The following is a 13,903-nucleotide window of genomic DNA, read 5'->3' as shown; positions in this document are numbered from 1 at the left end:
GAAACAAACTGAGGGTTCTAGAGGGGAGGGGGGTGGGTATTAAAGAGGGCACATACTAAATGGAGCACTGGGTGTTATATGAAAACAATGAATCATGGAACACTACATCAAAAACTAATGATGTAATGTATGGTGATTAACATAACATAATAAAATAAAATTAAAAAAAGAAGGAGGGGTAAGATGGTAAGTAGGAAAGACTTGGTAGAAACAGTTTTGTTTCTTGAATTCTCAGTAATAAGAAAATTAGAAATTAGGAAATTAATTAGAATATGGTGAAGTATTTGAATGGACATTTCACCAAAGAAGATATACAGATGGTAAGTAAGCACATGAAAAGATGTGCCAAATCATTAACTATTAAGGAAAGGCAAATAAAAAACACCATTAGAAACCACTACACACCGGTTAGAATGGCTAAAATAAGAATTGACAATACCAAGTGCTGGTGAGGATGCAGAGCAACAGAATTTCTCATGAAACATAGATATGATAGAATTATAATGATAGAAACAGATCAGTAGTCAGATCAGAGGGTAGAGTTGAGGCAAGAGTATGGCCATGCAGAGGCAGGTATGGTTTCTCTGGGCTGTTGGAACAGTTCTGTATCCTGATTGTGGTGATGGTGGTTACACAAATCTATACATGTGATAAAACTTCATAAAACTGTTCATAAACGAGTGCATGTAAGAACTGCTGAAATCCAAATAAAGTCTGTGGTTTAGTTTATGCTATTGTCAATTTCCCAGTTTTGATAATTGTGCTATGGTTACGTCAAATGTTGTCATTGAGGGAGCTGGGTGTAGGGTACATGGGAACTCTGTTATTTTTGTAACTTGTATATGAGTCTAAAATTATTTCAAAATAAAGTTTAATAAAACAAAATAAAGTGCTAAAATCACAAAAATACTATATATGTGTTACTAATTATTTTTAAACAAGATTATTAAAAGCTTGAAGGTACAGCTGAATCAGGCCTTAACCACGAAGAAGGGTTTTTCCCCCTTTCTTTAAAAGAATAAGGATGGGTTCCTTTTATTCATCATAAATATTACAAGGTGAAATATCCAGTGGGAGAAAACTCTGCTCCAAAAAAGTGGTTTTTCATTTCAGCCATCATGTATCTGTCTTATGACCAAAATTGTACCCAGTAATCTAGATATATACCTGTTGTAGTTTTATAGCTATAGCTTGTTAGGGTATCTTTTTTATCTCTCTTTTTTTTAAGATTTTTAAAAATTTTTATTTAGTTGAGAGAGAGCAAGAGAGGGAGAGAGCACAAGCAGGGGGGAGCGGCAGGCAGAGGAAGAGGGAGAAGCAGGCTCCCCGCTGAGCAGGGAGCTTGATGCGGGACTCAATCCCAGGACCCCGTGATCATGACCTGAGCCGAAGGCAGATGCTTAACCGACTGAGCCACCCAGGCGCCCCTCTTTTTTATCTCTTTATTGGTCTTTTTGTCTACAGTAGTTCATGAGACTTCTATGTTCAGGACACAACCAATAATAAGTCTGGTTCTTAGATTAACTGGTTTCTTCCCAGTACCATCTAAATAATTTTTCACCCCAATTCTTTGGGAAACTTTTCTCATTAAGAGCTGCCACCTCGGGGCACCTGGCTGGTTCAGTCAGTAGAGCATGCAACTCTTGATTTCAGAGTTGTGAGTTCGAGTCCCATGTTGGGTGTAGAGATTACTTAAATATAAAATCTTAAAAAAAAAAAAAAGCCACCACCTCTACTTCATTAGAAGATCTGATTATTTAAAAATGCTATATTTAAAGCATTTAAGTCACTTTCAAAATTACCACTGGGATATTACATTAAAAATTAAGAATAAGACTGAAATATTTGGATATTGTCCATCTCTCCTTCAGTAATTCTAGTATCTGACAGGAAATTAAAAGCAATTAAATTTTCAAGAAGGCGTTGATAGTTTATTAAGGTAACATTCCCTTCAATTCATGTTCTTGCTTTCACCGGACTTTTGATTTGAACTGCCTTAAATAATAGAGATCGGAGAATGGTAAGAAGGGGAAATTGGTAATTTAGGGACTTGTCAAGAAGAGTGCTCTCAGAACTTATATATGTATTGTAAATACATATATAACAGTACCTAATTTTTTGTTTGAAAAATTTATAATGTTTTGGGTTGTGTAGCTTGTCTAATCTCTTTGTTTGTCTTTACAGCAAGACAGATCGGCTTGCCAAAGGATCAGAATGTTACCAAAAGAGCCTTAGTTTAAATCCTTTCCTCTGGTCCCCCTTTGAATCATTATGTGAAATAGGTAGGTTTGTAGAGGCAGCTGGGGGGGGTTCCCCTACTTACTCTTTTTTTCCTCCTCCTCAATTTTTGGAAAGTGATACAAATTATTCACAAGAAAAATATTTTTCAAAGCTAAAGGCTGTTAAAATTGAGAACAAGAATTAAGGCAATAGAATCATGTTTAAGGAATGATGTGGCCTTGTGTTCTCTAGAATGAGTTGTATTGTGAGTATAACACTAGCTTTCTAGGTAAGGAAAGAAATTAATAGAATGCCTGGAGCAGAAACTGTTAATGTAAATAAGACCTGGACAGTATGGGGAAAGAGTGCCTTGGTATATGTGCTCTAGGATGCATGAACGATCATTTTAAAACTGTGTATGTATACATGGAAGTGCTTAAAACTTAACTGTCTATTGGGTTTCAGCTCTCAACCATCACTCCTTACTTTGAGTAAAGTGGGAACTAGTTGCTTTCTGCTTTAAAAGAAACACAGAAGTCTGCATTTTCCGATGATTTATTATATTTAAAATCAGTGTTATTGTAGTTCCATTTAATTTCTAAATTTATAGCTTTATCTGAGGGGTAAATTTTTATAATAAATTGATAGATGGACTTTTGGGAGGTAAATTTGATTAGCTGAAACAGATAGGAGAACTTTAAAACACTGGATAAGGCCTTATTTCCACTAATTTGTGCATACTTGAAAAAAGATATTAATCCTCATCTCAGAGGCATACATTTTTTTTTCCCTTTACAGGTGAAAAGCCAGATCCTGACCAAACATTTAAATTAACATCTTTACAGAACTTTAGCAACTGTCTGCCCAGCTCATGCACAACACTAGTATCTAATCATAGTTTATCTCACAGACAGCCTGAGACCGTTCTTACAGAAACACCCCAGGACACAATTGTAAGTGTATCATATGCTAGTGTTCAAATATTATGAAAAACAGGAAAGAATGACCTAAATAATGTATCATAAATGACATGGTAGAAATTTTCTGTTTCAGGAATTAAACAGACTGAATTTAGAATCTTCCAATTCAAAGTACTCCTTGAATACAGATTCCTCAGTGTCTTATATTGATTCAGCTGTAATTTCACCAGATACTGTCCCTCTTGGAACAGGAACTTCCATATTATCTAAACAGGTTCAAAATAAACCAAAAACTGGTCGAAGCTTATTAGGAGGACCAGCTGCTCTTAGCCCATTAACCCCAAGGTAAGACAAACAAAACATACTTTAAAATATGCTATAATAGTAAATGATCTATAATAATTCATATTATTAGTAATATAAATTAATATGAACAGCAACTTCTAAATCATTATGGAAATGGAAGCATTTAGTAAGTCAATAATGGACCTGTTTTGAAAATGAAGTAAAAGAGATACAATACCTGTGATAAAAATTTATTATTAAATATTAGAGAAAAATGTAAAACTCTTAAATATGCCTTCTTCAGCTACTGTATGTGTTAAAAGATACTGTCTTTTTGGCTGTGTGTCAGTGAATATCAGTGAACCTTTTGAAATGTTGCAATGCTTTTGTTATAATCAGAGTTACAGCAGTGATTATTGTTAAAGTACTGTTTTCCAAACCATGGAAGAAGGATTGACACCTATCAATAGGAAATATTTTGTCAAAATTATTAGAGGTATATATGTGTATAAATACAGGAACCCAGACCAGAGGATACCTATCCAAAAGTGTCAAAATAAAAAATTCTGTGTTAGAACAGACACTATGAATTGGGTCCCGGGGCCAGAGAGTTACTAAAATAGCATGACCATGAGATTACAACAACACCCTGAATCCACAGATGGATTCAGTGGTCTCTAGAGACAGTCTCTGGAACAGTGTCTAAATCCCATAAATTCCAAGAATTTTAAATAACTTGATCATTTGGATCTTTGCTTTTACAAAGCCATTCTTCATTTCCAGTAAATCTCCTGAGATCAGTGGTTGTTGCTCAATTTAATTCCTTGTTTGATTTTTTTTTTCGTTTTAATTTAGTAATGGTGGGTGGAATAGTCTACATTCACAGCTTATTTTAAATCTGCCCCTCAGATCCTCACTGCCCCCAAGACTGATTTGCCATTCTCTTCCTTTTAGACCTTCTAATTTAAGTATACTGCTGCTTTATATATGCCTTGATGACTTTTTGACACCTTGATTTCAACCTCTTCTCAGTTTTGGGATTTTGCCATTAGAAACCCCAAGTCCTGGAGATGGATCCTATTTACAAAACTACACTAATACATCTTCTGTAATTGACGTGCCATCTACTGGAGCCCCTTCAAAAAAGGTATTTTCCATGTAAAATGCAGTTTTGATGTTGATGAAAGAAATTTATTTACAATTCCAATCTGTTAAAGGCAATTTCAGAGAGAATCTAATTTTATATAATGACTACTGCCTTAGAGTTGTTGATCTAAATGTAAAAGAAGGCCATCATTGTCATAAGCTGCTGGTTATATAGTAGGAGACATAAAGCTGGTTGTTCTTTGGCCATGTAAAATTATAACCTCCAAGTATAGTTTATTTTAGCATGTAGCTAAATAAACATTCAGATTTTTACTTTTGATTTGCCCTTTTTAAACAAAATTAAGATGGTTTCTATCACTTTGAATATAAATAACAGAAATTACACCTGCCATTGTTTTACTTGTCCCGACTGTATTTATCTTTTAAGTGTACTAATTAACATGAAAAAAAATTGACTTGCATAAAGCCAGCTATTTCTGATAATAAAGTTTTTTATGGCGGATTCTCATAGGTGTATAGTAACTTTATAGTAAATGTGTAATAAAATAAAAAATATTTGACAGTATCCTTATAGTAAATACTGCAACAAGTCTTGAGACTTTTAAATAATGTTCTTTTCTATAGATCTGTGGCATTAAAGGTCAGAGTGCCATTTCCTTGAAACAGGTCTGTGATACAGGGTTACCTTCTGTGAGAATTAAATTAGGTTATGTATTTAAAATGCATATTGCCATCATTAATAGATGTTTAAGAAATGGAAGCTAAGTAAGTCATACTAGTATATGACTGATATAAACCCTTTACCCTCCTAGAGACTTTTGTTCTTACTCTTTTTACTCCAAAAATTCCTTAGAGTCTGTGAAATTTTGTTTCTATAATGGCATCTTAATGAGTAGTGATAGAAACTCTGAGAGTAGTAAAAAAAAGGCTGCAAAGTACTGAATGTATGGATTACCTTAAATCTCATTTTTAAGAGTTGGCAGCTACCTGAAGTATAATTGTGGAAATTAGTCTATTACAGTTGTAAGAAGGCATAGTAGGATAGTAATCAGCATGCCAGATGAAGTAGGCCAAAACCAGCAAGCCATAGCAATCAAGGACAAGTTAGTCAGTGCTGGGTAGGTGATTTCAGTACCCAAACAATAAAGCCATTTGCTGTCTCATCCTCTTCTGCCCCTGTTCTCTTCTTACCCTGCTATGAGACATTCATAGGAAAGCTCTACTTGTAGTCCTGCATGTAGTATCAACTAAAAATATCAAACTGAATATTGTGTGCAGATCTTTGTTAAGTAAGGAAGGGCCAGAATTGACTCTAAGTTTTGTCCCTTGGGTGAATGTAGAGGTTCCAACTTGGGGAAGGAAGAAGAGGAAGGATTATAAAGTTTTATTTTGAGGTGGTAGTAAATTAGATGAAAATATTTAGTGAATAGTCAGTCATAGAGGAAAGAATATGGCCTGGTGATAGAAATAATAGTTAAAGCTGTCAAAATAGCCAGGCTCTCCTAGGAAAAGAGAGTAGCAAAGGAACACAGAGCATACTTAATTTAAAACAGTGGAAGGAAGAAGGGCCTGCACATGAAGTGCTCAGACAAATAATCAAGATACCGTACTATTTTGGAAGTTATACACAGTTTCAAAAGGAGGACGTGAGCAGTGGTGTTGAATACATGAAAGGCCAAAATAAGGCTTTCATATCTGGTGAGAAAGTTATTATTAGTTATTAATTATAATTATAAAGTTTGAGAATTATGTACAGTGGCTATCAAAGTAATAAATTTTGAAGAAAATTGGTAGTAAAAAAAATAAAAATATCCACAACAGTCACAGATCATTTTATAAAGAAGTGATGAAAATGAATAGAAGTAAGGTAATAAATTAGAGAAGGCAGAGGGGCAGGAAGTCTTTTTTCTCCTCCACGGGAACAGAGACCCAATTAATGAAAAATTGAACACACTAGAAAGAAATGTAATTCTAAGAGCAAAATGCTTAGAATATGGAAAATAATCAGGTAATTTAAAAAAATTTATTCCTTTGAACTACTACAGAATATCTTTAAGTGTCAAAGAAGGGATATAAAATCTTCTTGTATTATTATTTTTTATATTAGATCATAAATCTGGGTTAGATCATAAATCTTAAGAGTAGTAGCTGTCTTAAAATTCTTGTAACACTTAGCTCCACCTGGAAAATATGTAATTATAGGCTTTTTAGGAATTTTCAGGAATCTTGAGCCTTTCCTTAAAACCTAAAGTGAGGGGGCACCTGGGTGGCTCAGTCGTTACACATCTGCCTTCAGCTCAGGTCATGATCCCGGGATCCTGTGATCAAGCCCCGCATTGGGTTCCCTCCTCCGCGGGAAGCCTGCTTCTTCTCCCACTCCCCCTGCTTGTATTCCCTCTCTTGCTGTCTCTCTGTCTGTCAAATAAATAAATAAAATCTTAAAAAAAAAAAACTAAAGTGAAAAATGAAAGGATAGTATAAAGATAAAAATACTGAGGTTAAGCATCTGCCTTCAGCTCAGATCATGATCCCAGGGTCCTGGGATGGAGTCCCACATCAGGCTCCCTGCTCAGCAGGGAGTCTGCTCCTTCCTCTCCCTCTCCCTCTGCCACTTCCCCGGCTTGTGCTCTCTCTCGCTCACTCTCTCCCAAATAAATAAATAAAATCTTTTTTTAAAAATGCTGAGGTTAAAATGAGGAAATAGTTTGATGTTAATCCTAATATATTAATTGACATTAATAATGACAGTAATTTGTGTTTTCAGATGACAGTATATATTATGAAATCTTGCATTGGGAAAATGTAGATGGGAGCATCATGGTGTCTTTTACCATTTTCAGTGCAATTTATAATTCACAAACCTTAGACTTTTTGTGTTTTACAGTCTGTTGCCAGAATCGGCCAAACTGGAACAAAGTCTGTCTTCTCACAGAGTGGAAATAGTCGAGAGGTAACCCCAATTCTTGTTGCACAAACACAAAGTTCTGGCCCACAAACAAGGTATTTATTATGGTGTCATTATTTGATATTCTTGGCTTTTCTTGCTATAAAATATGACTTTATTCACTTTAGGCAGGTTTTGACTTTCCCAAGAAGTCTAGAATGACTATTATAAATTTTGAATGTGTCAAATTAGAAATTTCTAGGGGCACCTGACTGGCTCAGTCGGTAGAGCATGCGACTCTTGATCTTGGGGTTGTAAGTTCGAGTCCCACGCTGGGTATAGAGATTACTTAAAAAATAAAAATCTTAAAAAAAAATTTTTCAAACTTACTGAAAAGACTAGTGTAATTTTTAGTTGAGTATTTTAATACAAATCAAGACAAAGGTAACCAAAAGATCTTTTTATTTTACTCTAATTCCCTCATGAATTTGTTTAAACTAGATATTCTGAACACTCCTCTAAAATAATTTTCTTATTACATGACCTTCATTGGTCAAGTACAGATAGGTTTCATTCTCCCCTTCCCCTATTTGCACTTATATATACAGATCATAAAGTTAATCTGGTAAATCTTTAAATAATCCACTGCCACACAGAAATGGTGTTAAGTAGGGTTTCTTTTTTCTGTTGAAGTACTCAAAAACAAATCATAGCTAATACTTTAAAAGAATGATACAACTCTGTCTCCTTGTAAAATAGTGAACATGTACCGTAAGTCTTAAAATAGACACAGATGTACATATACCTTGACTAATATAAAAGGCTTCAATATTTCTGAAATGCCAAGATGGCAAATCTCATGACTGCCCACTCACAGACAGGTGACAGGAATTGCCTGGAGCTCAGTTATGAGAAGGAACCTGAGGGCTCCTGCAGAGCACCATTATATAGGCTGAATAAATGCTAATCCTAAAGAATATATAAGCATAATTTATGGAATTATACATTTCACTTAAGCTAAACAATTATACTAACTTTAATAAACATCAACTTTTAATGATTTTGTGGGGGTTTTTTGTATTTTATCTCCTTTATTGCCTATTTAGTTTCCTACAGTTGCCATAACAAAGTTACTGCAAACTGGATGGTTTAAAACAACAGAAGTGTATTCAGGGCCATGCTCCCTCTGAAGCCTCCAAGGGAAGATCCTTCCTTGTCTCTTCCAGCTTCTGGTAGCCCCAGGCATCCTTAGTTGGTGGGAGCATAACTCAATATGTGCCTCTGTCTTCACATGGTCATCTTCCCTGTGTGTCTCTATATCCAGATTTCCCTCTTCTGCGGACATCAGTCATACTGAATTAGAGCTCACCCTAATGACCTCATCTTAACTTGATTATATCAACAAAGAGCCTGCGTCCAAATAAGTCCCATTCATAGGTAGTGGAGGTTAGGGCTTCAGCATATTTTTGGGGAAACACAGTTCAACATAACATTGCCTTATTAATAATTATTCTTTATTTTGTCTTTTTAGAGGCTGTTTTAGTGTTTATAGTATGTATTCTAACTTATCAAAGTCTACCTTCAAATAATGTTGTACCACATCATATATAGTATAAAACCTTATGATAGTGTGCTTTCATGCTCCTCTCCCCATCTTTATGCTATTGTTGTCATAGATTTTACCTCACATGTATGTAAACCCGATTGTGCATTGTTATAGTTTTTCCCTTAAATAGGCAGTTATCTTCTAGAGAGATTTTTTAAAGTAAGAAAAAGAAATCTATTTCGTATTTACCCACATATTTACTATTTCCGGTGCTCTTTATTTCTTTCTATAGGTTCACATTTCAATTTGGTATCCTTTTCCTTCATCTTGAAAGACTTAAAATTTCTTATAGTCCAAGTCTGCTGGTAATGAATTTTTTCAGCTTTTGTATGTCTGAAAGAGATTTTTATTTCATCTTTGTTTTGTTTTTGAAAGATACTTTCACTAGATAGAGAATTCTTGTTCATAGTTTTTTCTTTAAAGATGTTGTTCTACTGTCTTCTCGCTTGTTTCTGACAAGAAGTCTGTCATTCTCATTTTTTGTTCCTGTGTATGTAATGTGTCTCTTTTCTGATAGTTTTACAATTTTTATCTTTGATTTCTGATTTTAAGTCATTTGATCATGATGTGCTGTCGTGTAGTTTTCCTCTTTCTTGGCCTCCAAATTGATTGAGCTTCTTGGATCTGTGATTTCGTAGTTGTTATTAAATTTAGTTAATTTTTGGCCATTATTTCTTCAAGTATTTTTTCTGGTCCTGTCCCCCTCTCCCCTCCTGGGACACCGAGTATGTGTTTATTAGACCATGAAGTTGTCCCTCACAGTTCAGTACTGTGTTCATTTTTGTTTGCAGTCTTTTTCCTCTGTTTCATTTTGGATAGTGTTTATTATTATGTCTTCAGGTTAACTAATTTTTTCTTCCGCAGTGTCTAATCTGCTATTAACCCCAACCAGAATGTAGATATAGTTTTAATCTCAGATGTTCTATTTTTTATCTCCAGAAGTTTGATTTGGTTCTCTCCTTTAACATGTCCATTCTTTCTTCTACCTTTTTGAGCATATGGAATATATCTATAATAGCTCTTTTAATGATTTTATCTACTGTCCTTACTGTGTTATTTCTGGGTCTGTTTTTTATTGATTTTTTTTTTTCTTTTCATTATAAGTTATATTTTCCTGCTTCTTTGTATGTCTAGTTTTGTTGTTGTTTTTATGCCAGTAAATGTTGGAAATTTTACGTTGTTGAGTGCTGGACTATTTTATCTTCTTTTAAGTATTTCTGTTTTATTCTGGGAGGCAGTTACTTGTTAATAGTTTATTCATTTCAGGTCTCGATTTTTAAGTTTTGTTGGATAAGACAAGAGTGGCCTTTAGTCTAGACTAATTTTGCCCCACTATTGAGGCAGTATTCTTTGAATACTCAGTGACGTGCTGAGTATGAGGTTTCTTCATTCTGGCTATTGAAAATATAAGCTACTCCCAGCCCAGGTTGAGCTCCAAGAGTTGTTCTGCCAGCTCCTTTGCAGTAGTTCTTTCTCTAGATTCAGGTAGTTTTCCTCACTGTAATACTGTAGTAAGTTCTGGTACTAATTACCCAGAAATAGCATAGACTCTGCAGGCAAGATCATAGTCCCAGCAAGACTTAACAAATCTTGTTGACTTAGCAACTACAATTTCAAGGGTTCCCTGGGCCACCTTCACTTCTGACCAACTACCTACAAATCTGAGGGTTCTTACTACCCCCTGAGGTTTAATATGTTAGGACAATTCATAGAATCTAGGAAAGTTCTATACTTACAGTTTTATTATCAAGGATACCAGTCAGGACCAGACAAACGAGGGCCCATAGGATGAGGTCTGGGAGGGTCCTGAACGCAGAGCTTCTGTGTCCTTTCCCCTGGGTGAGACGTGTCACCTCACCAGTGCATCAGTGTGTTCGCCAACCAGGAAGTTCAACTGAGTTTTGGTAGTCAGAGTTTTTTGTGTTTGTTTTTTTTTTATTTTTATTTTATTTATTTATTTATTTTTAAAGATTTATTTATTTGAGACAGAGAGAATGAGAGAGAGAGAGCACATGAGAGGGGGGAGGGTCAGAGGGAGAAGCAGGCTCCCCGCTGAGCAGGGAGCCCGATGCGGGACTCGATCCAGGGACTCCAGGATCATGACCTGAGCCGAAGGCAGTCGCTTAACCAACTGAGCCACCCAGGTGCCCTGTTTTTTTTTTTTAAAGATTTTATTTATTTATTTGACAGAGAGATAGAGAGCACAAGTAGGCAGAGAGGCAGGCAGAGGGAGAGGGAGAAGCAGGCTCTCTCCGCTGAGCAGGGAGCCCAATGCAGGACTCGATCCCAGGACCCTGGAATTGTGACCTGAGCCGAAGGCAGCTGCTTAACCGACTGAGCCACCCAGGCGCCCCGGTAGTCAAAGTTTTTATTGGAGTTACATTACATAGGCATGATAGATTGTGTCATTGGTCGTGTGATTTAACTCAATCTCCAGCCGCTGTCCCCTTCCTAGAGAAGGTCAGGCTGTTAACACCCAGCTGAAAGCTTCAACTGTCTAATCACAGGTTGGTCTTTCCAACATGGCCAGCCCAGTATTCTGAATCTATCTAGGGCCACCACAAGTCATTTCATCAGCATAAACTCAGTTGTGGTCTCAGGGGCCCACCATGAAGAACAAAGACACTCATATCGCTTGAGAAATTCCGAGCATTGGGGCGCCTGGGTTTCTCAGTATTAAGCATCTGCTTTCGGCTCAGGTCATGATCCCAGGGTCCTGGGATCGAGCCTCGCATCTTCTCCCTCTCTCTCCCCCACTCCCCCTGCTTATGTTCCCTCTCTTGCTGTCTCTCTCTGCCAAATAAATAAATAAAATCTTTAAAAAAAGAGAGAGAGAGAGAGATTCAGAGCATTTAGAAGCTGCTTCTCAAGAATTCAGGACAAAGACCAGATGAGTTTTTTATTATAACACACTCAAACAGTTGCACTACTCAGTTTCAACTGCAGATTCTAGGAAAACTTCCAGCAGATCTTTGAAGCTCTCCTTCTTTGTAGCTCTCCCCTTTCTAGTACTCTGACCTTCATATTCTAGCTGCCTTCACTTCTTGTAAGTCTCAACATTTTCTTCTCAACACAGGAAGACCACTAAGTTCTGTTTGGGTTCCCTCTCCCTGCACTGTGTCCTCAGAATTCTCAGGCATATGTGCTTGCTGTCCAATGTCTGAAAAGCATCGTTTCATATATTTTGTTCAGTGTTAATAGTTGTTTAAGATGGGATAGTAAATCTGGTCTATTTTACTTCATTTACAATTGGCAGTGGAAGTCTGGTTTTTTTTTTTTTTAGAAAGTTTTTTTTTTAGAGATGATTAGAATAGCATAGTTCTCTTAGCTAAATTTCCCCAAAAAGTTTGTATGTCATCATTTTCTCTACATATATTAACCTCTAAAAATAATTTTTATATTCTTTCCAAGGCATCTTCTTATAACTAGCATTCATACTTTATTACGAAACCATAAGATGATACTACTTACAAAAACTTTTTATTTTTCTTAAAGATTTTATTTTATTTATTTGAGATTGAGAGAGAGTGAGAATGAACATGAACAGGGGGTGGGGGGGGAGAGGCAGAAGCAGACTCCCTGCTGAGCAAGGAGCCTGCCTCAGGGCTTGATCCCAAGACCCCAAGATCACCACCCGAGCCGAAGGCAGACACTCAATCGACTGAACCACCCAGGCACCCCTACAAAAACTTTTTAAAAAAGTGTTTAATATAACCGGCACATAATCACATAGGTAATAAGTGATAGAATTGATTTCAAACCTCAACAATCTGATTCTAGAGCACATTCCTTTCATTCTCAAATTCCTAGTTAAAAAGATGCAAGTTATAAAGAGATGAGTATATTTCATGTGCTACGACCAGTGTTTCAAACTCACTCAGTATCCTGCTTCATTTTCCTGATGCCTGTCAGACTTCGGACATTTTTTTCTTTTGTCAAATTGCCCTTCGGAGCTAACAGAACCGTAATGAAAATTATGATTAGGAAGAGTTTGTCTTCTTCATCCTCCTAGCCCCAGAATCATCTTACTATTATTTTTACTTCTACCCCCACAAGATTCATGTTATACTCCTGCAACTTTTCTTGGCTTTTAAGAAGTCTCAGCATTTTTTCTCAGGCTTGTCCTTCCTATAAACTGCTCCATGGATGAAATTATTCCCTCCCGCTTCTCAGGCAAACTCTTTTCTATAATTAGGTAATATTATTGACAACATATAGTTCACATTTGTAGCATAAATGACATAGTTGTTCAAATAAAGAATATTGTACTTTTAAAAATGAATCAACTTCTATAAAAGGCAAAACTATGGAAACAAAAAAGATCAGTAGTGCCAGGGGTTGGAGGGGGGAAGGATGAGTAGGCAGAGTGCAGAGGATTAGGGCAGTGAAAATATTCTGTATGATACCATGATGGATATATGTCATTATATATTCACACGTACCTATAGAATGAACAAAACCACGGGTGAACTCTATCATAAAACTGTCGACTTTATGATGCATCAGTGTAGGTTCATCACCTATAACAAATGTCCCACTCTCGTGAGGCATGTTGATAATGGGGGAGGCTGTGCATGTTGGGGGCAGGGGTATATGGTACATCTCTCTGTACCTTCCCCTCAATTTTGCTGTGAACCCTAATCTCCTCTAAAAAAATCCTAGGGGGACACCTGGGTGGCTCACTCGGATAAGCGTCTGTCTTCGACTGAGGTCATGATCCCAGGGTCCTGGGATCAAGTCCTGCATCAGGCTCCTTGCTTGGTGGGGAGTCTGTTTCTCCCTCTGCCTGCCACTCCCCTTGCTTGTGTGCTCTCTCACACTCTCTCTCTGACAAATAAATAAATATATAAAATCTCTTTAAAAAAAAATAAGTAAAAAATC

At 36.4% G+C, this 13,903-nt stretch overlaps 1 protein-coding gene across 7 annotated transcripts in view; it reads left to right on the top strand.

Moving 5' to 3' along the window:
* The window catches only part of CDC27 (cell division cycle 27), a 75,709-nt gene that overhangs the window by 29,197 nt on the left and 32,609 nt on the right, over positions 1-13,903 (top strand). For 4 of the 7 annotated variants that reach the window (XM_035030403.1, XM_035030402.1, XM_035030400.1 and 1 more), the window contains exons 5-9: positions 2,185-2,282; positions 3,019-3,173; positions 3,274-3,485; positions 4,458-4,572; positions 7,417-7,532. In XM_035030403.1, the coding sequence (XP_034886294.1) occupies positions 2,185-2,282; positions 3,019-3,173; positions 3,274-3,485; positions 4,458-4,572; positions 7,417-7,532 (696 nt within the window). Of the gene's footprint in view, positions 1-2,184; positions 2,283-3,018; positions 3,174-3,273; positions 3,486-4,457; positions 4,573-7,398; positions 7,533-13,903 lie in introns of all 7 variants that reach the window. The other 3 variants (XM_035030401.1, XM_035030398.1, XM_035030397.1) reach the window with 1 other exon arrangement.

This window comes from Mirounga leonina, unplaced genomic scaffold (genome assembly GCF_011800145.1).
Source record: "Mirounga leonina isolate KUSES-001 unplaced genomic scaffold, KU_Mleo_1.0 Mir_364, whole genome shotgun sequence".
NCBI lineage: Eukaryota > Metazoa > Chordata > Mammalia > Carnivora > Phocidae > Mirounga > Mirounga leonina.
This window is presented reverse-complemented; position numbering and strand designations above follow the sequence as displayed.